The 20254-nt window shown below is 43.0% G+C and overlaps 1 protein-coding gene across 1 annotated transcript in view; it reads left to right on the plus strand.

The window, feature by feature from the left end:
* KCTD19 (potassium channel tetramerization domain containing 19) overlaps positions 1-20254 on the plus strand; it is a 30875-nt gene that overhangs the window by 4043 nt on the left and 6578 nt on the right. Inside the window, exons 2-7 of the mRNA XM_041773057.1 lie at positions 275-571; positions 13990-14140; positions 14931-15122; positions 16341-16472; positions 18330-18540; positions 19675-19835. Coding sequence (XP_041628991.1) covers positions 275-571; positions 13990-14140; positions 14931-15122; positions 16341-16472; positions 18330-18540; positions 19675-19835 — 1144 coding nt within the window. The remainder of the gene's footprint in view (positions 1-274; positions 572-13989; positions 14141-14930; positions 15123-16340; positions 16473-18329; positions 18541-19674; positions 19836-20254) is intronic.

Genomic DNA, 20254 nt, shown 5'->3' on the forward strand with positions numbered 1-20254 from the left:
CCCAGTCTCATGCACGTGTGCTCTCTCTCTCTCTCTCCCTCTCAAATAAATACATAAATAAATAATATTAAAAAATAAAAATACAATTTATATATATTGATCTATACTTTTCACCCTTGTTGAACCTATTTCTAATAATTTCCTAGTGAATTCTTTGGGGTTTTCTGTATGCAAGATCACATCATCTGCAAATAGAGATAGTTTTACTTCTTCCTTTCCAATATGGATGCTTTTTATTTCTTTTTCTTGCATAGCTCTCTTTTCATTCTTTTAGGAGGAGCCTGGCATGCCTCATGAATCAGCGGAGGATTTGTTTCATTTCAACGTTGGCGGCTGGCATTTCTCAGTTCCCAGAAACAAACTTGCTCAGTTTCCAGATTCCCTGCTATGGAAAGAGGCTTCAGCCTTGACCTCTTTGGAAAGCCAGAGGCTCTTCATCGACAGAGATGGTTCCACATTTAGGCATGTGCACTATTACCTCTACACTTCCAAACTCTCCTTCTCTAGTTGTGCAGAACTGAACTTACTCTATGAGCAAGCACTGGGTTTGCAGCTGATGCCTTTGCTGCAGGTAAGATACTCTTGTGTTCCAGGAGTGATAAGTAACATAGACGTTATATCAATCACTAAATGTTATATCCTTTCATATATTGGTTGCTGAGATGACCCTCTTAATGGGGAAGTGTGATGAATGAGGTAAAGTAATAAATAAACTGGAAATGCATGTTCTGAATAAGGTATTCTATCCTGACTCTGCCTTACCTCTATACCAGAAGCCACCACAGACCCAGGATGAGACTTAACCAACTGCTGAGTTGGTTCCTTGACTCTTGGAAATCCTATTTTAAGATTCTTCTTGAATCTTAATTTTTCTCTAAACTATAGTTTATTCTTACGTAGTTTATTCTTAGTTTTTGGACAATGATTTTTTTTTTAACCTGGAAAAGCTAAGTATTATGACTGGAAAGGACCATTGGCCATGCTCCATATTAATCCCACTGTCTGGACAAAGTGTTGTTTACTGGATCCATCTCCACAAGGACTGACCCAACAAATCACAGTTCAGCTCAGTGGACTCCCAACTGTGCCTCCCCAACACTTTCTAGAAGAAAATTGAAGTAGATTATCCCTATCAAGGTCATATAGGAATGAGAACATTTCACACTGCATGGTTTTATAGATACTCCTTAACTAAATAATTTTTTTCTTAAAAGTTATTATATATTTGGAAACCAACCCCCCCCCAAAAAAACCTCTTAACATATTCCAGTATAAGTTGTAGTATTCTTTTCTTTTTATTTTTTAAGGCTACCCACCTGAAGTAAAAATTTTTTCAACTGCCCCTGGAATGGAGTGCTAGAATTGATTGCATGTGGCTTCAGAATTACTTATATTGCCTGGCATGTCAAGATGGTTTATGACTCTATGCCAGAGCACCATTCTGTGGGGAAAAGGAAGAAGTCACTTGTTATTGAAGAAAATAAAAAAGATGGCAATTTTTTGAAGAATAATTTTAAAGAACACAAGTCTGTTATACAGTTTATAAAGCCCTTTAACTTCTTCACTATTCTCACTTTTCAAATTGAAACAAAATCTGTCTGGGAAGCAACTTCAGAATGGGAGATAGCAACTCAGAGGCCAATGAGTTGGCCTAATTCCAAAGTTCCAAGTTGTGTGAGCGGTAGAAGTATTTGAAGAATCATGTGAATCTGACTCTCCAAAAGATGTAGTAAAACAAGTGCTTATGTTTTGGAAATAGTGTTTTCAAAGAAATAAACATTTAGGTTGGCCTAATTGAAGTGATGTTTATTCTTTGAAGCAGAGTGTAAATACAGCTGGAGAATCAATAGCCATCTCAAGCAAATTAACAGCCTCACACATTTCCATCACTTTCCTCACTGCTTAGGCCTGTCCAAAAATTAGGTTCTTGGATAAATGTACAAACGTTTTCTTGGAGAAAATGGAGTGTTCCAATTATTAGTCTAAAGACTTTTCTCAGGCAGCCCAACTTAATGCATTCAGCTAGTATTTATTGAAAGCATTTTGGGGGATCCCTGGGTGGCTCAGTGGTTTAGCACCTGCCTTTGGCCCAGGGTGTGATCCTGGGGTCCTGGGATCAAGTCCCACATCGGGCTCCCTGCATGGAGCCTGCTTCTCCCTCTGCCTGTGTCTCTGCCTCTCTCTCTCCCTGTCTCATGAATAAATAAATAAAATCTTAAAAAAAAAAAAAAGAAAAGAAAAGAAAAGAAAACATTTTGGGTACCAGGCATTATTCCTGTGGACTTTAAGGAAAACATGGGATGAACAAAAAAAAAAAAAAAGTGAACCACAAGTAATTTTACATTTTCTAGTAGCCATATTTTGAAAACATTAAAAAGTGATAATATTTATTTAACGAAATATATATTTAAAAAGCTATCATTTCCACTCAATCAGTATTTAAAAACTGATATATTTTACATTTTTTTGTGCTAGGTCTTTAAAATCTGATGCGTGTTTTATGCTTATAACACATCTCAGATTCAGGTGATTACATTTCAAATACTCAGTAGCCACATGAGTGGCTAAAGGCTACCATATTGGACAGCACATATCTAAACTGTTCTAAAATGTTGGTGCTCCTCACTGTAATATCCCTCAGATTTAGCACCTAGCAATAAAAATGGGACTTTGCCTCCTGCTAACTAAAGTTATTGTGCACTCAACAGATTGCATATCCTATTCAGGATTTTCTGTAACACAGTAGATTTTTTTGGAAAGCCACATAGAGGAGCCAACAAGCAGAATGAGATGGGTAGCTTCTGGAGGACATAAACCTGGGCTCACATTGCTGCTGTACTTGTCACCCCTCTTCATCCCCCCACATTTCCACTCTTTCTCTCTCTCAGCCTTCCCACCTGCCACCTTCCCACCCCACCTCCTTTCAGCCTGTAGCTTTGGCGTCCAAAGGGGCACACTTAATACCTATTATTGTCTTGATTCCAAGTGTAATATTTATTGTGTTTTGAGCACCAATCAAGGACCAAGCACTGGAGATATAGGAAGAACCATATAGCCATACAATGCCAATGCTATGAAGAATAGAGCAGTGCTTCATGTGTAATAATGAAGGAGGAGGGCATTTCTGTATTCTAGGGCTTCTTGAGGTTTCACAATATGTTTAAATGATTTTCTTTTTGTGTGTATAATTTTTATTCTGTCAGTCACTGTCCTTGTAGTACTGTAGCTGAAAGAACAGAACATTTATACCTAACTTGATTGCTTTTAAATATACAGATTTGGGGCACGTGGGTGGCTCAGTTGGTTAAGCATTTACCTTTAGCTCAGATCATAATCCCAGGATTAAGCCCCTACTCAGGGGGGAGCCTGCTTCTCCCTCTCACTCTGGCTCCTCCTCATGCATGGGCACTCTCTCTCTCTCTCCCTATCTCAAATAAATAAAATATTTTATTTTATTATTTTTTAATAAATTCCTTTTTTAAAGATTTTATTTATTCATGAGAGACACAGAGAGAGAGAGAGAGAGAGAGAGAGAGAGGGGTAGAGACACAGGCAGAGGGAGAATCAGGCTCCATGCAGGGAGCCGAGAATGGACTCGATCCCAGGTCTCCAGGACCATGCCCTGGGCGGAAGGCAGGCACTAAACCGCTGAGCCACCTAGGAATCCCCTAAATAAAATATTTTTTAAAAATAAAAATTAAATTAAATGTACAGAGATGTAGTATGTAGAAAGGAGATAGCAAGTGATGAGACTAGGAAAACTACTCCTTTAAAAAGAGTGGTCAGGGCAGGCCTCATTGACAAGGCAACATGTGAGCAGAAACCTGCATGAGAAAGATAAGTCATCCAGATGTCTGAGGAAAGAGCTTCCAGGCATAAGGAACAGCAAATAGAAATGCTCTGAGATTAGAGTGACTTGGAGGAGGCAGACTCAGGGGCTACTATCTGGTACAACGGAAAGGTAGGAAGATAACATAGGTAGATGTGAGGTCAGAGGAAGCCAGGGGCTAGATCTTGCAGTCTTATAGGCCACATTAAACACATAGCATGTATTCTAAATGTTATAGGTAGCTTTGGGAGATGCTTAAAGAAGGAAGTAAAATGATAAAATTTAAGTTTTAAAAAGATTACTGGACCTTGGGGTAAGCAATGGTTTCTCAGGTCTAACCCCAAAAGCACAAGCAACCAAAGAAAAGAATAGATAAATTGAACTTCATTCACCCACATTAAAAACTTTTGTGCTTCAAAGGGCACCATCAAAAAAGTGTAAAAGACAACCCACAGAATGAAACAAAATATTTGCAAATCTATCTGATAAGGAACCTGTATCTGAATATATAAAGAACTCTTACAACTAAACAGTAAAAAGATAATCAGATTTTAAAATGTGTAAAATATTTGAGTAGACATTTCTCCAAAGAACAAAAGGGCAATAAGCACATGAAAGGATGTTTAATATCATTCGTCATCAGGGAAATGCAAATGAAAACCTCAATGAGGGATCCCTGGGTGGCACAGCGGTTTGGCGCCTGCCTTTGGCCCAGGGCGCGATCCTGGAGACCCAGGATCCAATCCCACATCAGGCTCCCGGTGCATGGAGCCTGCTTCTCTCTCTGCCTATGCCTCTGCCTCTCTTTCTCTCTGTGACTATCATAAATAAATAAAAATTTAAAAAAAAAAAAGAAAACCTCAATGAGATACCTACCACTTCACACCCACTGGGATGGCCATCATCAAAAACACAGGTGTTGGCAAGGATGTGGAGAAATTGGAACCGTCATATACTGCTGATGGAAATGTAAATTTGACAGCTACTTTGGAAAACACTGGCAGTTCCTCAAAAAGCTGGACAAAGTACCATGTGACCCAATTAATTCCACTTCTAGGTGTATACCCAAGATAAATTAAAACTTATATCCACACAAATATTTGTAAATAAATGTTCAAAGCAGCATTATTCATAGTAGCCAAAAAGTACAAACAATCCTTTTGTTCATCAGCTGATGAATAAATAAAATATATATCCATACAATGGAATATTATTTGCCAATAAAAAGGAATAAAGTACTGATACATGTAACAAATATTAACTTCAAAACATTATGCTAAGCAGCCAGACATAAAGCACCATATATTGTATGATTCAGTTTATATAAATATGCATAACAGGCAAAGTTATAGAGATAGAAAGTAGATTAGTTGTTGCCTAAAGCTGAGGTACAGGGTGGGAAGGATAGGGTGAGCAGACTTGGCAATAACTGTTAACGGGTACAGAGTTACTTTTCAGTATGTTGAAATAGCTTGCGATGATGGTTGCACAACTCTGTGAACTACTAAAAACCCCTGAACTGTACAATTTAAATTGGAGATTTTACCATTCATAGTATATATAATGTGAGTGCATTTCACATTAAATATATTTCAGTAAAACTATTTAAAAAATCATTGACTTCTGTCTTAGTAGTAGACCAGGAGTCATCAAACTATAACCCATGAACAAAACCCAACCCACCACCTTTTTTGTATAACCTGTTTTTACCTTTTGGTAAATGGTTTTTACCTTTTTAGATGGTTGAACAAAAAAACAAAAGAAAAATATTTTATGGCGCATGAAAGTTATATGAAGTTCAAATTTCAGTGCCCATTAAGTTTTATTGGAACAGTCATGCTCATTTATTTATATATTGTTTATAGCTTCTCTTGAGCTATAATACAAAGTTGAACAGTTGCAAGAGGGACCATATTCTCAAAGCCTAAAATATTTACTATCTGCCCTTTATTCCAGAAAAAAAATTGCCAGGGCACCTGGGCAGCTCAGTCAGTTAAGCATCTGATTCCTGATCTTAGCTCAAGTTTTGATCTCAGGATCATGAGTTCAAGCCCCACATTGGGCTCCATGCTGGGTGTGGAACCTACAAAAAAAAGTATCAACCCCTGGCCTACACTCTAGTGGGGCAGAGAAAGAGGCTCCTATAGCAACCAGGTAAAATATAGTGGTAGTTTGGCCTAAGGTGGTCACAGTGGCATTAGAAGTGTTCAAATTCTGGATATGTCTTGATAATATAACTGACAGGGTTTGCTAATGAATTATTGGTATGAATTGTTGGTAGGGTAAGAGAGAATAGATAACCCCTTTGTATCCTGAGCAATAAGGTGAATGGTGGGTTCCTAAGGATGTGCAAGTTTAGGGGGAGAAATCAGGAGTTAAGATTTGAATGTGTTAAGTTTGAGAAGTAAGAAAAGGGTATTTATTAAATACCCAAGTGGAGGAGTGCCTGGGTGGCTCAGGTGGTTAAGCATCTACCTTCGGCTCAGGTCATGATCCCAGGGTCCTGGGATCAAGCCCCGCATCAGCTCCCTGCTCAGAGGGGAGTCTGCTTCTCCCTCTCCCTCTGCCCATCCCCCCACCACCTTGTTCATGCTTGCTCTGTCACTCTCTCAAATAAATAAATAAAATCTTTAAAAAAAAATACCCAAGTGGCAATGGTGAGAAGGCAGCAGGATGTACAAGGTCTGGAATTCATGGGAGCAATCTGATCTAAAGGTATAAATTTGGGAGCATCAAAGCTGATATGTAAATCCATGAGCCTGGATGTTCACAGAGAAAATACAAAGCAGTCATTCCAGTCTGTACATTAACATTATAGAGTATCCTAGAGCTTTTATGTAATTTGGGAAGTCCCCTTTGCCTAAATGTGAACTGCTTCAAGCTTCTCACAAGCTATCAGCCTGATTGAGAGTCAGCTGCTACTGCAATAAGAAATTTCTCCTCAGGGTCACTGGACAAGGGTTTGAGATTTTTGACAAACTGTAGATTCCCTTTTACTTGCGCCCTTGAAGTCCATTGAGGACTTAGAATGACAGTGCATCCTAATTGTGTTTCCTTTCCCACTGCCTTCTGGGGACTTCTAAGTTTAGAAACTTAAATCATTCTATGAGCATTCTGCTCATTCAACCCAAATATTCCCGCATTCCTTGTGCTCAAGGGAGCCAGGTAGTTTTTATGTTGATTACACAAATGATGCTTTTAAGAAAACAGACTAGTGACAGGTCTCAAATTTCCTATTACTCATGATATGAAGATACATTACCGTTGTGATCTTGGAAAGGAAGTTTACATAAACAATATTCATCCCAACAGTGGGTATGGGTAAGTGGACAACCCTTGACATGGTGTCTGCTGCCCTGGTTTCTACCCCAACACACACACATAGCTACATATGTGCATGGGCACACACGCGCACACACACACACACATGTGTAAAATTCAGCCATGTCCCTAAGTGTCCCAAATGCTGTCTCTCCACACTTTTTTTTTTAAGATTTTATTTATTCATGACAGACACACAGAGAGGGAGAGAGGCAGAGACACAGGCAGAGGGAGAAGCAGGCTCCACACAGGGAGCCCGACGTGGGATTCAATCCCGGGTCTCCAGGATCCGGCCCTGGGCTGAAGGCGGCGCTTAAACCGCTGAGCCACCCAGGCTGCCCTCTCCACACTTTTTAACTTGCTGTTTCTTCTTCCTAGAATGTTCCCCTTTTAAGATTTACCCTAAATATGGTCCAAGGGAAGCCAGCCTGACATTTCCAGGCAGAGTTTTTATTTCTCTGCTCTCAGAGTTAATTCCTGTCACCTATCAATGCTATTCTGTTTGGATCAGGTATTTATATATCTTTCTCCCTACACGAGCCTGTATTTCTAGCATCTCGTAGTACCCAGCCTGTAACAGGTATTTATTTATTTATTTAAAGTTTAATGTGTGTGTTTTTTTAATTTAAAGATCTTATTTATGTATTTATTCATGAGAGACACACAGAGAGAGGCAGAGACAGAGGCAGAGGGAGAAGCAGGCTCCATGCAGGGAGCCTGATGTGGGACTCGATCCCAGAACCCACCCAGGGATTACACCCTGAGCCATAGGCAGATGTTCAACCACTTAGCCACCCAGGTGTTCCTGTAACAGGTATTTAACAAACATCCACTGAATGAACATTGAGTGATGTACCCAAGATGACCTATGAAGGTTGAATCTACTTCTGCAGGGTCAGAGAATTGGAGCTGGCAGTGGAGGGGCAGGTTTGAGGTGCTGATAGTTGTGTCTTATTTGCTTCTTTGGCTGATGGCAGCTGTTTTGCACATCCTTTTGTTTTACTAGCTTGCTTCCCTTGAGCTTCAGATTAATGCTGGCCTTCCTCGTTTTTACAAGGCAGCTGGAGATTTTCAGGCTCCTCTCAGCTCCTTCTAACAGCCTACATCAGAGCATAAGGCATCTCTGAGTCCTGGTTCTGCTTTGGAAAACCTCTGTTAAGTCCCAAAACTCTTCCAGTAGTGCATTTGTCAGCCATCTTTTGGCAACCATACCTACACATGTGCACATTTGCGCCCATGCCATTAATTTTACATTGTTTCTCACTGACATATTTTTTCATTACTATCTAGGCCAAAAGTAACATTAATTATCCTTGTGCTAGTAACTAGCCATCTGAATTTGGGTCTTTATTTCTCTAAAGAAATCCTCCCTCTAAAAACTTTCTGAGTCATAGTCTGTAAATAGTAAAAGTCATAGAAGTAATATTCAGGCAGATAGAAGTGGAATTGAAGTCCATAGAAGACTAGCCACATACTCTGTGGCAACTTCAGTCAACAAAGTCAAAGGACAACTGGAAGCTAGGTTCTCTGAAATTCTCTTCATTAATTCAATACTTCATTCATTCTATGAAAATGTATTAAAGGGTACCTGGGTGGCTCAGATTGTTAAGCATCTGCCTTCAGCTCAAGTTGTGATCTCAGGGTCCTGAGATTGAGCCCTACATTGGGCTCCTGGCTCAGTGGGGAGTCTGCTGCTCTTTCTCCCTCTGTCCCTCCCCCTGCTCATGTACTCTCTCTGAAATAATAAATAAATAAATAAATAAATAAATAAATAAATAAATAAATAAATCTTTAAAAAATGTATTGAGATCCCACAGGTACTGTTGTGGGTGCTGCAAATACAGCAGAGATCAAAACAGGCAAGATCCTCATGGTTTTGGAGGGTATATCTACTAGGGGAGACTAACAAATGGTAAATAAGTAAGTAGGTGTTATTGAGAACAATAAAGCAAGTGAGGGGGTTAGGGAATGTGTTCTTTGGATTCATATAGCATCTAATTGGCTTCCCATGAGTAGAAGGCCTTGTGTTTCTAGAAGTCAAAGCAAGGATTGACAGAGTTTAGAAAACAACCAAAGGCTCTTGGGCCTACTGCATACAGCATGACTTGACTGGCAGGAATTGTGATCTTTTGGAATTTATTTGTGTTTTTTTCTAATATTTGCCAAACATACCTTTCTTGGAGAGAATGGTACAGTTCACACTTCACATTTGTAGAAGTAGCAAGAAATAGAGATTTCATTTCGACAAAATAGATCATTCTCCCCTCAGCTAGTACATCTCTCAAGCTGATTGGACTGTCCTGCTCACCACCCCACAGGATATACCTGGGTACCAAACAGCACCTCTGAAAAGGGAGTCCAGGCCAGTCCTCAAACAGGTTGTTTTCCCAAGCAGATTTCCCTCCCTCAATGCATCTCTTTCACAATGGCCAATTTAGAGTTGTTCAAGGGCACTATTGTTTCTTCCCTGGGGCAGAATTTCAGCATTTGAATCTGCAAGGAAAACAAATGGCAGGTTCAAGTTCTTCTGATGCAGTCAGCTTAGCATGGGTTTATTATTTTTTTTAATATTTTGTTTATTCATGAGAGACAGAGAGAGGCAGAGATACAGGCAGAAGGAGAAGCGCCTCACAGGGAGCCTGATGCAGGACTCAGTCCCCAACCAGGATCACACCCTGAACCGAAGGCAGGCTCCCAACCACTGAACACCCAGGTATCCCTAGCATGGATTTCAAATGGTCTACTGTCTCTTGTAGGATCTCCCTAGTTTTGCTTTCTTTTTTTCTACTTCACCAATCAAGCCCAAGTCGAGACCTTTCATCCAGTCTTCCTGTCTCCCTCTCCTCTTCATCCTTGTCCCTCTCTCCCTTAGATCTTCCCTCTGGACTTCCCTCTGGACTCTAGGTCCCAAATTGGAATCACTCCCTTCACTGGCCTCTGAACTCTCTGGGCACTGCCTATTTTAATCACATTGCCCATTGGCTTTTCCTATGGTTTTGAATACTCAGCATCTTTCTCAGTTTTTGTGAACGCAGTCTTCTCTGCCAGCTCATTTGGGGCTCCCTCATGTCTTATTTTGCTTTTCTTTCCAGAGGACTCAGTCTTTTCTCTATTTACATGCATTCTTTCATTTAACACAACAATTTTGAGCATTTACTACACATTAGGTTCTAGACTAGAAGCTTGGGATGCATTCCCCACCAAAGCCTGAAGGGATAGGCCTGAAACCAAGCCAGGAACCCAGATAGAGAAGTTTGGAGGGGTCTGTGGGAACAAAGGAGGAGAATGACTTGCTCTAGCTAGGGGAGGCTCCAGGCTTTTCAAAGCAGAGAATGGAGGAGAAAAGTGTTCTGGGAAGAGGAAATAGCATATAGAAAGTTGAGGGGGCATTACAGAACATGGTGTATCTTTGGATTTTATGGAGTTTAGTGTCACTGATGATGGGATGCAAACAGAAAAAATGGTAGGAGAGGATGCTGGAAAAGAAGTTTGGGATCCAACCACTAAGAGGAAGGAAATTAACTAACATTTATATTATTTCCTTTATTTTTTTTTAAGATTTTATGTATTTATTCATGAGAGACACAGAAAGAGAGAGGCAGAGACATGGCCAGTGGGAGAAGCAGGCTCCATGCAGGAAGCCCGATGTGGTACTCAATCCCAGGACCCCAGGTTCTCGCCCTGAGCTGAAGGCAGACACTCACTCAACCACTGAGCCACCCAGGCATCCCAATTTATAGTATTTCCTTTAATCCTTACAATAATGTCTTCCAGATTTTACTATCTCCACTTTGCCTGTGAGGAGCCTGAGGTTTCTAAAGGTTAAGTGACAAATGGGAGGCAGCAGGTTAAGAGCAATGGTTAAGAGCATGGACTCTAGAATCCTGGGTTCCATTCCTAGCATCTCCACTTTTGGGGGGCACTGTATACTTGTTAGCTTCTTGGATCTTGTCTCTCATTTGCTAAAAGGGAGTGGTAATAGTAAAGTCTAGTTGGTATGTGGCAGTTGTGGGGGAGCATTAGGTGGATTCAGTTTACAAATGCCTGGGTTGTGGTGTCTGGCTGGCTCAGTCAGTACAATGGGCAACTTTTGTTCTTGGGGTTTGGGATGTAGAGAGTACTTAAAAATAAAATCTTTTTTAAAAAGTGCCTGGGCAATAAATGTCAGCTTTTAAGTGACCAAACCAGATTCAAACTCAGTCTGTCTGAGTTTAAGGCCTTTGTGCTTTTTGTGTATATCCTGCTGCCTCCGTTGATTGTGAAGGACCTTGTTTGCAAAGCTAAGGAGAATTTGGATGCCCCTTAGGTAGTGGGGAAGACTGAAATTTTTTAAGATGGAGAGTGGTTTGGACTCATTTGTATATTTGAAATGTCACTTTATGGAGAGGGTCTGGGGAGACCCATCCTTAGGGAAAGGATGAAGAGGGTGGAGCAAAGAGCAGGGCATGGAGTCATAGGGCTTGCTGGCCGACTGAGTGGAGATGATGTGAATATCAGTCAAGTCATAGGGGCTTCCCTTCACCAGAGGACATATCAAACTCCACAGTCCAGCTTACAGGGCCCTTTACTCTCTCTTGTTTACTGCTCCACATTCATCTCCTTCTTTCCCTCAACCTCCATACACATAAGGCTACAATCAAGGCACAAAGGCACGTAGCCCAGTTTGTATCTCTACCTACCATCTTCCCACCTGTCCTGTCCCTCCTGTGCAGTCACCATTTTCTGTATCCCACTTAGTACAAATACTGCCACATTATAATAATAATATTATTATTAATATTATCATTACCATAATCATCTTATTTTTACTCAATAATCAGGCTCATCCACTAATGCAGGCTCATCCACTAATATAATGCATATAATAATATTATTATTAATTAATAATAATATTATTATTACCATCATCATCATCTCATTTTTACTCAGTCAGGCTCATCCAGTAATGCAGAAGCTGTTCCAGTCTTTCTGTCAGCTTCCTGGTACCTCACTTTTATTTCTGTTTGCCTGGGCCAACTTCTCCCTGATACAGAAACCCCTCTCTCACCAGTTTCCCTCCTCAGGATTGCTGACAGCCTGATACAGAAGCTAAAGTTGTGTACAATCCTGAGCAAAGAGGGACAAGAAAGCTTACCTTTCCTTCCAATGCAGTTGAAAGAAATCCTAGGGTTCTTGGAGCTCCTGAAACTTCAAAAATTATGCTGGCTCTTACTTTAGTATATGTAAATTATTGGTTTTCTTTTTCCCAGGCTGAGAGCTATTTGAGTCAAGGCACAGTATTTGTGGCCCTGGAGATATACAAGCCATTTCTTAAATGAATGAATGACAGACTCTCTTCTGGTGTTTTACACATACCCTGTTCTTCCCTCTCATTACTCAGTGCTCCCCAAAAGCACTCCCCACGACCCGGACATCTTCCAGTCCTTCCACAAGTCCATCAGTCATCCAAAGTAAGGAAGATTCTCCCACTTAAGCAGTTATGTGGGTGCAGTTTATAGCACATGGCCACCAGAGGGCCCTTTCAAAGCTTGGGCTTCCTGTGAGCAGCTTCACAAGAGCTTCTTCACTTGTGTAGTTCAGATTAGAAGCAGGTTCTTTTATTAGTTTCAGACTGAAATCTAAGGTGTTCTTAGAGAAAGGCTCTTAGAGAAAAAAAAAATTGTCATACCATGCCTTTCAAAGACTACTTTTCTAGGGGTGCCTGGGTGGCTCAGTGGTTGAGCATCTGCCTTTGGCTCAGGTCGTGATCCCAGGGTCCTGGGATCCAGTCCCGCATCAGGCTCCCTGCAGGGATCCTGCTTCTCTCTCTGCCTGTGTCTCTGCCTCTCTCTGTGTGTCTCTCATGAATAGATAAATGGAATCTTTTTTTTAAGACTACCTTTCCAGCTATCTCTAGAAATTTCTAGGGAAAAATACTATTCTAGAGTAGGGACAAGAAAAATGAGCTTGATGTTATGATAATCTGCCCCTTTTCAGAACTTTTGAGGGAGAATACCCGAGTGAAGGGTAGCACCAGCCCACCTCCTGCTCTAAGCTTCAGCCTGTCTACCTAGGGTACTTCATCTTATGTACTGCCCGCCCCCCGCCCCCCCCCCGTCAGCTGCTCCTTCAAGTGGAGGAACGGTTGTGGAAGACTGCTTCAGCAAGTCACAAATCTTTTAACCTCAATTGCGTCATCAGTAAAATGGGAATGCAGACATTTACCACATCTATCTCACAGAGCTGTGTCAGGGTATATGAAAGTGCTTTGAGGGACGCCTGGGTAGCTCAGCGGTTGAGCATCTGTCTTTGGCTCAGGGCGTGATTCTGGGATCTGGGATCGAGTCCCACATCAGGCTTCCTGCATGGAGCCTGCTTCTCCCTCTGCCTACATTTCCACCTCTCTTTCTGTCTCTCATGAATAAATAAATCTTTAAAAAAAAAAGTTATTTGAAAAATGTGGTATCCTGTGCCACCTCCACTTCCCTGTTTAGGTCACATTCCAAGATTAGGATGAACACAAACAATAAGCAGATCACAGCAGTTATACAAATTGTTGAAGGGAAATGGTAGAAAATCTCAAGTTTTTAATGATTAAATATATATTACTCTTTAACTTTACATAAAATAAATTTCAAAAGGATTATTTCAAAGATAAGAAGATAGTTATTGAAATTTTGAATATCAGCATATCATCTTGTAGACCTACATTTTTATTTTTGTGTGTGATTGACTAAATTTATTTCAACACACTTTACCAAAGTAAGTCACACACTATTTTTCCTGGTATTTTGCCCTAGAACTGGTAGATAATTATATGATTTAGAATTTTCAAGGCAGTAATTCTTTGTATCTAACAGACTCTAGATAATCTGAAGGAAGGGAAACACCACCTACGTGTACGGCCTGCAGATATACCTGTTGCTGAGAGAGCATCTTTGAACTACTGGCGAACATGGAAGTGTATCAGCAAACCCTCAGAATTTCCTATAAAAAGCCCTGCCTTCACAGGTATATACTCACAGGCTGACCTTTCCTATAGCCCACACCAGCTTCCCTTCTCACCCTAACAGAAGTGGCTTCCATCCAGAGAGTACTCTGATTTCTGAACTAGTTTTGGATGATCTCTCTACCTCCCCACTATCTCCTTTGATCTTGTACTGTACAACATGCCCTCTCCAAGGCTGCTTACCCACTGAAACTAAACATCCCTGGGATCAGTGAGAGCCACATTTGTTCCTTTGCATGCTGGCTCCACTTGGGTAAGGCTGGGCTGCATTCTCCGCCCTCCTAATAGTCAGAGAACTCTATCAACCTTTCAAGTCCCTTCTAACTACTACACAAGAAGTGTCCCAAAATGATCACTATATCTTGGGTAACTTGCAATATGGATTGGCCTGAGACACCAGAACAGCCAGTCATGATTATTTATGGGTTTTGAGCTTCCAAGAGAGTCAAAAGCATCTATTTTGTCTGTGAGTTACAATGGTTGGTTTGATCAATTAAAAAGAACCAAATAGGTAACTTTGGGTTACCCCCAAAGTAATGACTTTGGGTACATAAGCTAAAATGTAACAACATGTCCTACTGCCCTTCATTGTAGAAAAAATAGATTTCTATGTCTTCCTCCCCACCATACTCCTGTGTGTGCTGTTAGGGCTACCTCTAGAGGGGAGGGAAAAGGAGGCACCTGGCACAGACCATCGCTGGGTTGATCTCTCCAGCTTCCTCCGGGACCTGGGATCAGTGAGAGCCCTGGCCTCTGAGAGGTGGTGATACCCCTCTACACATTCTCTTCCAGGCCTACATGATAAGGCACCTTTGGGACTCATGGACACACCATTGTTAGACACAGAAGAGGAAGTACACTACTGTTTTCTGCCCCTAGACCTAGTGGCCAAGTATCCAAGCCTGGTGACTGAAGACAATCTGCTGTGGCTGGCTGAGACTGTGGCCTTAATTGAGTGCGAGTGCAGCGAGTTCCGCTTCATTGGTGATTGCTCTATCCTGGGGGTGGGGGGCTGATAGGGTCTATCCACCCCTCCCCATCCACACCTCATGGAGGCTCAGCTTGGCGCTTAGGGCCTTGGAAACTTAGCTGAAGTGGTGGAGGCATGACAGAGCATTCTGGAAGGCAAGCCGATTCCCAGCATTAGACTCCCATGAACCTCGGGGCTATTTTATTCCCTGTTCATTTGGGGATGGCCTGGGTATAAAGGGGAACTGGCAGCTGCCTGAAGTGATCAGGAGCCACAGGAGTTGGCATGAAGGGCAAGGCCTTAAGCTGGGCTCCAAAGTCAGCTACTCTGTAGCTTGCCTTTATGTATCCATCTGGGTGGGCTCCAGGCCTTAGTTCCTCTCACCATAAAATGAGGAAGTAGGGTTTCCTATTCCTATTCCTTTGTTTTAAAGAATGGTCCCTACTTACTCTCATATCCACTAAATCCAGAATAAAAGAGAAGGAGGGTGTATGGTGAAAGGTTCCTCAGAATCATTGTAAAATTGTCTGCTTGAGCTCGTGGCCTAGGGAGGGAGGATATCTTCAACCCTGGACAGAGAGAACCTCTTTCCCTCCACACTCTGGTCAGGATGTGAACTGAATGAGCTCTTTGATTCCAAGATACTGCTGCTGCCTAGATGAACAGGGCAGGAAACACCCAAGTTGTACTGGGGCCCAAATGCCTGGAACCCCAGCCATTCCTACTTAACAGTCACCTGGAAAATTGTCTTGATGTGCTTCTGAATCTCCAAGTTGATTCACACAGGACATTAGCATTGGCTCCATCTCTGCCTCCCACACTGCAATCCAGGCAGGGACAAACTGCAAGTGCCACCTGCCAGCCCAGCTCAGCTGGGCCATTCCTCTGTAAGCGGCAAGACAGACATTTTGGAATGTCCTGCTCTTGGGTCAAGATTCACAGGGTAAGTCTCGAAGTCACAGTTTGTTCACCAGGAGGGCCTGGCCTAGGACTCCCAGGTCAGGCCAAGGGAGGCCAAACTCATGGACTCAGACACAGGAAAACAAAGTAGTTTGGGGTCTTTCACCTTGAAACCACAGGCTCAAAGCTAATCTAACCAGGTATGTTTAGAACTTGTTTCAGAACAAGGAGAGCCTAGGATATGTTGCAGTACACAAATCTGCCAAAACCTGGACCCATGATTAAATCAGAAATAACCTCCTTAATCATTTTGTTTCCCTTTGCTTTTCAAGTGAATTTTCTACGCTCACAGAAGATTTTACTACCAGATAATTTCTCCAATATAGACGTGTTAGAAGCAGAAGTGGAAATTCTGGAAATCCCTGAGCTCACTGAAGCTATAAGGTTGTACCGGATGAACATGGGTATGTCACCAGGGGAGCCTTGCCTTCCCCTTGACATTCTGGGGCAGTCCAGGCTTGAGTTGGAAAAGCCAAGAACAAATGTCTCCCCTCCATCCCACAACCATTTTGGGCTTTAGGCAGTGGTGAAAGAGGCGGGTGTTTTGGCTGACTTAGAATCTAAGAAGAACAATTTCAGACTGAAGCCCTGTGTGCCCCCTGTCTGCTCAGCATCCCACTGAGCTGTAGATAGCTCAGCCCAGCCTGGGTGGGGAAACCAGGCTTGAGGATCCTAGGGAGGGAGGTTGGGCCCAAGCACAAGCTTCCCAGGGGTGTGTAGATCTGCCCTGCTTGTAGAAGTGGTGAGCAACTGTGAACTTGCAGCACCGGACTGACACTGCCATCCTATCTCTTCCAGGCATAGCTGGAAGGCATGGGAAACTCTCAGGCAAATTCTCCATTAGTGCTTCAGTTATCTCACCCACTCCCAAATTTCCTTGTTTCCCTACTTCACAACCTCTGGCTGCTGTGCCTGTCTCTGCCGTCTTCTGACACTTCCTAACTGTGGTCCAATCCAGGCCTTCATGCTCCCATCCCTACCTCATTCCAGTTTCCTCCTCATGTTTTTTTAACTTGCCTTTTATCATCCCATTTCCCATCCTGCACATCTATGGAAGCTACTGTGGATGCTGCAAGGAGCTAACTACCCCAGTGTGACATGCTGAGAATGTATAGAACTTACACATGTGAAATTTGGCCTGTGCATCACCAGACATTTACCCATGGGAATAAGGTCTTTCTCTTTGTTTAGGCCCAGCTCTCCCAGCCTCCTCATCAGGCAAAATGGGAGTGCTATCCTATCTGGAAGTAGTGGCAGCCTGCAGCAGGTTTCAGAAGCCTGTTCCAGGGTCTTCCAATCCACTTAAGGCGGGGGGGGGGAGTTCAAATCCCTCCTTCAAGAGCTTCTATTTGTCAGAGAACATGGTCATTGAGAGATGAGTAGAGCAGTGCCTGCTCCACAAGAGCTATGTGAAGATGGAGGGAAAGCGTATTTGCAGCCAGGCTCTGCAAACAATGCAGCAGCATGGTTTTTGCCTTTTATAAAACACATGACTAAGGGAAACAGCTCTGGTAGCGTTGGAGATGGGCAAAGCTGCCCTCACATCCTAGCTCTGCCCCACCTAGTTTTGTGGTGTGGGGCAAGTACTTACTTAATCAGCCTCTCAGGATAGTTTCCTCATCTGTGATACAAGGATGGCATGACCCCTCCTGTAGGGTCACTCAGAGGACTGCAGATGATCCATGAAAATCACCCAGCAGCTTGCCTACTGGGCCATTGTTGCCACTGGGATAGGATCCTATAGATTGTGCATGTGCCCACTGCAGAACAATGTCCTGCCCATGAACCAGCAACCCAAGTACCCAGTCTGAAAGTAACACCACATAGTTTGTCTCTGGGGAAAATTCTGCCCAGGAGTAATAGGAGCTGTGAATCTGAGAAGCCTGTGATGCAGATCAGGTTCTGTGCGATGGTTGCCGATCCCCCATGGATGATTAGAGCAGAGCTTGGAACTAAAGGAGATTCCTGCAGAGGCTAGAGCCAATTGGCTGCTCTCCTGAAATTTCTGAAATCCAAATGTTAATGATAGAGCAAATTAGCACCCCCAACCCTACCTCCCAATAAATAACTTGACCTTTCAATCTAAGTATATGAAAAATTATAGTGATTTTGAGAAGATCCAGATTTGGCTGTGCAAGGAAATTAGCTCCCTCTAAGCTTCTTTAGTACTAATTCAAGGCAGCAGTAGGAAGCAAAACCCAAAGCTTCCAATAGTTATGACCATGAGGGGTCTAGGAGTCACCCCATTCTCACCGGCACAGGTGGCTGTCCCCGGACCTCTTGTGCTCCCCCAAGCCCTGGGAAGGGGGACCATGCAGCAGGCCTGGAGTCTGTGAAGCCGTTGTACATGATGGCCCTGGGTCTGCTTGTCAAGTACCCAGACTCCGCACTGGGACAGCTCCGCATCGAGAGCACACTGGACGGCAGTAGACTGTACATCACAGGAAACGGGGTCCTCTTTCAGCATGTCAAGTAAGGCCTTCTTCAGAGAGCAGCTTGGTCCCACTCAGGCTGGTCTTTGCCTTTCCTCGGAAACCAACCTGGGGCCCTGCCCATGAGCCAGAGGGAAGTAGTGTCCTTGGGGGCAAACTCATAATTTTTAGCTACACCCACCACCAACACTAAACTCAGGTCTTGGAGAGTACAAGTGCCAAGTACAAGGGTTCCCAAGGTTCAAAGGCTTCAGTTGGGTTCATATTTCTGTTTTTTGCAATCCATTGCTATTTTTAGTCCTCTTCTAGGTCTAAGATGACCAGGCCACAGTCACAACCCTCAGAGTGCTAGATACTTCCTCTGCATGCAGATCTTTCTACAAAGGTCCTCCCCAACCCCAACCCTTGGGAGGCTTGCTAGATACACAGAAGGGCCAGAGCTGGGGGTGACCTCCAGAAGCAAAGCAAGGAAGGCTTCCTGAAGGAGGTGATACCTGGCCTTTGGCTCAAGGCATGAGCTCAGAGTGCCTCCGTTAGTGCAGGAGTATGGACTCTAATCCTGTTTTATAGGAAGGTAAACTGATGTTCAGAGTGGGGCAACTCTCTTAGGGTCACAAAATATATTGGTACCAAAACTAAACATAGAAGTGGGTTTTCCTGAGCCCCTGGGAAGAAGGTCAGCCAACTCTGGGCATTTCAGGCTTTTGTGGCCCATACAACCCATCTCTCTCAGAGATGTCCCATCCCTAATGTCATAGAGGGCAAAGACAAGTGCCTTTGGAGGCAAAGGGTTGATGTTCAGACCCCCAGCCTTTTTACTAGGCACACATGGTATTTGTAATCTCCCAAGACCATGGCAGGCTGCTAAACAGTAATTGAGATGTCATGGGCAGATACTTATGGGGTCAGAATCAGAGTAGCTGGGCCCTGGCCCTGGCTTGTGGAACCTTAGGCAGAGTCTAGAAAATAGATCAAACTAGATGGTGAGCCTGTGTGTCCAGGTTCAGTCTCCTACAAGACATCACCAGATTTCTGGTTAAAGCAGGAAATATAAGTGACCAAAGGTTTGAGCCAGGGTGAGGAGCAAGGCATTCTAGATATGAAAAGTTGGCAGGCTGGACTCCCTTGGGGTACAGTGCTGAGATTCTCTCTAACAGGCCTTTCCTCTGGGCAGAAACTGGCTGGGAACTTGTCGGCTGCCCCTGACTGAGACTATTTCCGAGGTATATGAGCTCTGTGCCTTCCTGGACAAGAGGGATATCACCTATGAGCCAATGAAAGTGGCCCTGAAGACTCATCTGGAGCCGAGGACTCTGGCACCCATGGATGTGCTCAGTAAATGAGGAAGCTTCTTTATTTGAATTTAGCATCAGAGGAGAGCTTGGGTATCATAAAGGAAAGTCAAGACTGGCCAGGGCCAGGAACTAGATGGAAGAGGAGAGGAAAGTCAAAATTTATAGGTTTTCCTAGAGGGAAACTTTCATGTTAAGGTACCCCTCCTCACCTCAAACCCATGAGTAGCCTCTAGTAGTATAGACTGGGCAGTACAGACTGATCTCACTATGGGGCCGTGGGTCCTCAAGGGTAGGACTGCTCTGGCTCTGAGAGCTGACGTGCTGTGCTCATTTGATCCTCACAGCCATCCAGGGAGGAACAATCTCTGGGTCTGTTTAACAGATGAAGTAGAGACTCAGGGAAGTAACTTGCTCAAAGTATACAGTGACATCATGATCAAGCTAGAGTTTGAGTCTGAG

Source organism: Vulpes lagopus, chromosome 10, assembly GCF_018345385.1.
Source record: "Vulpes lagopus strain Blue_001 chromosome 10, ASM1834538v1, whole genome shotgun sequence".
NCBI lineage: Eukaryota > Metazoa > Chordata > Mammalia > Carnivora > Canidae > Vulpes > Vulpes lagopus.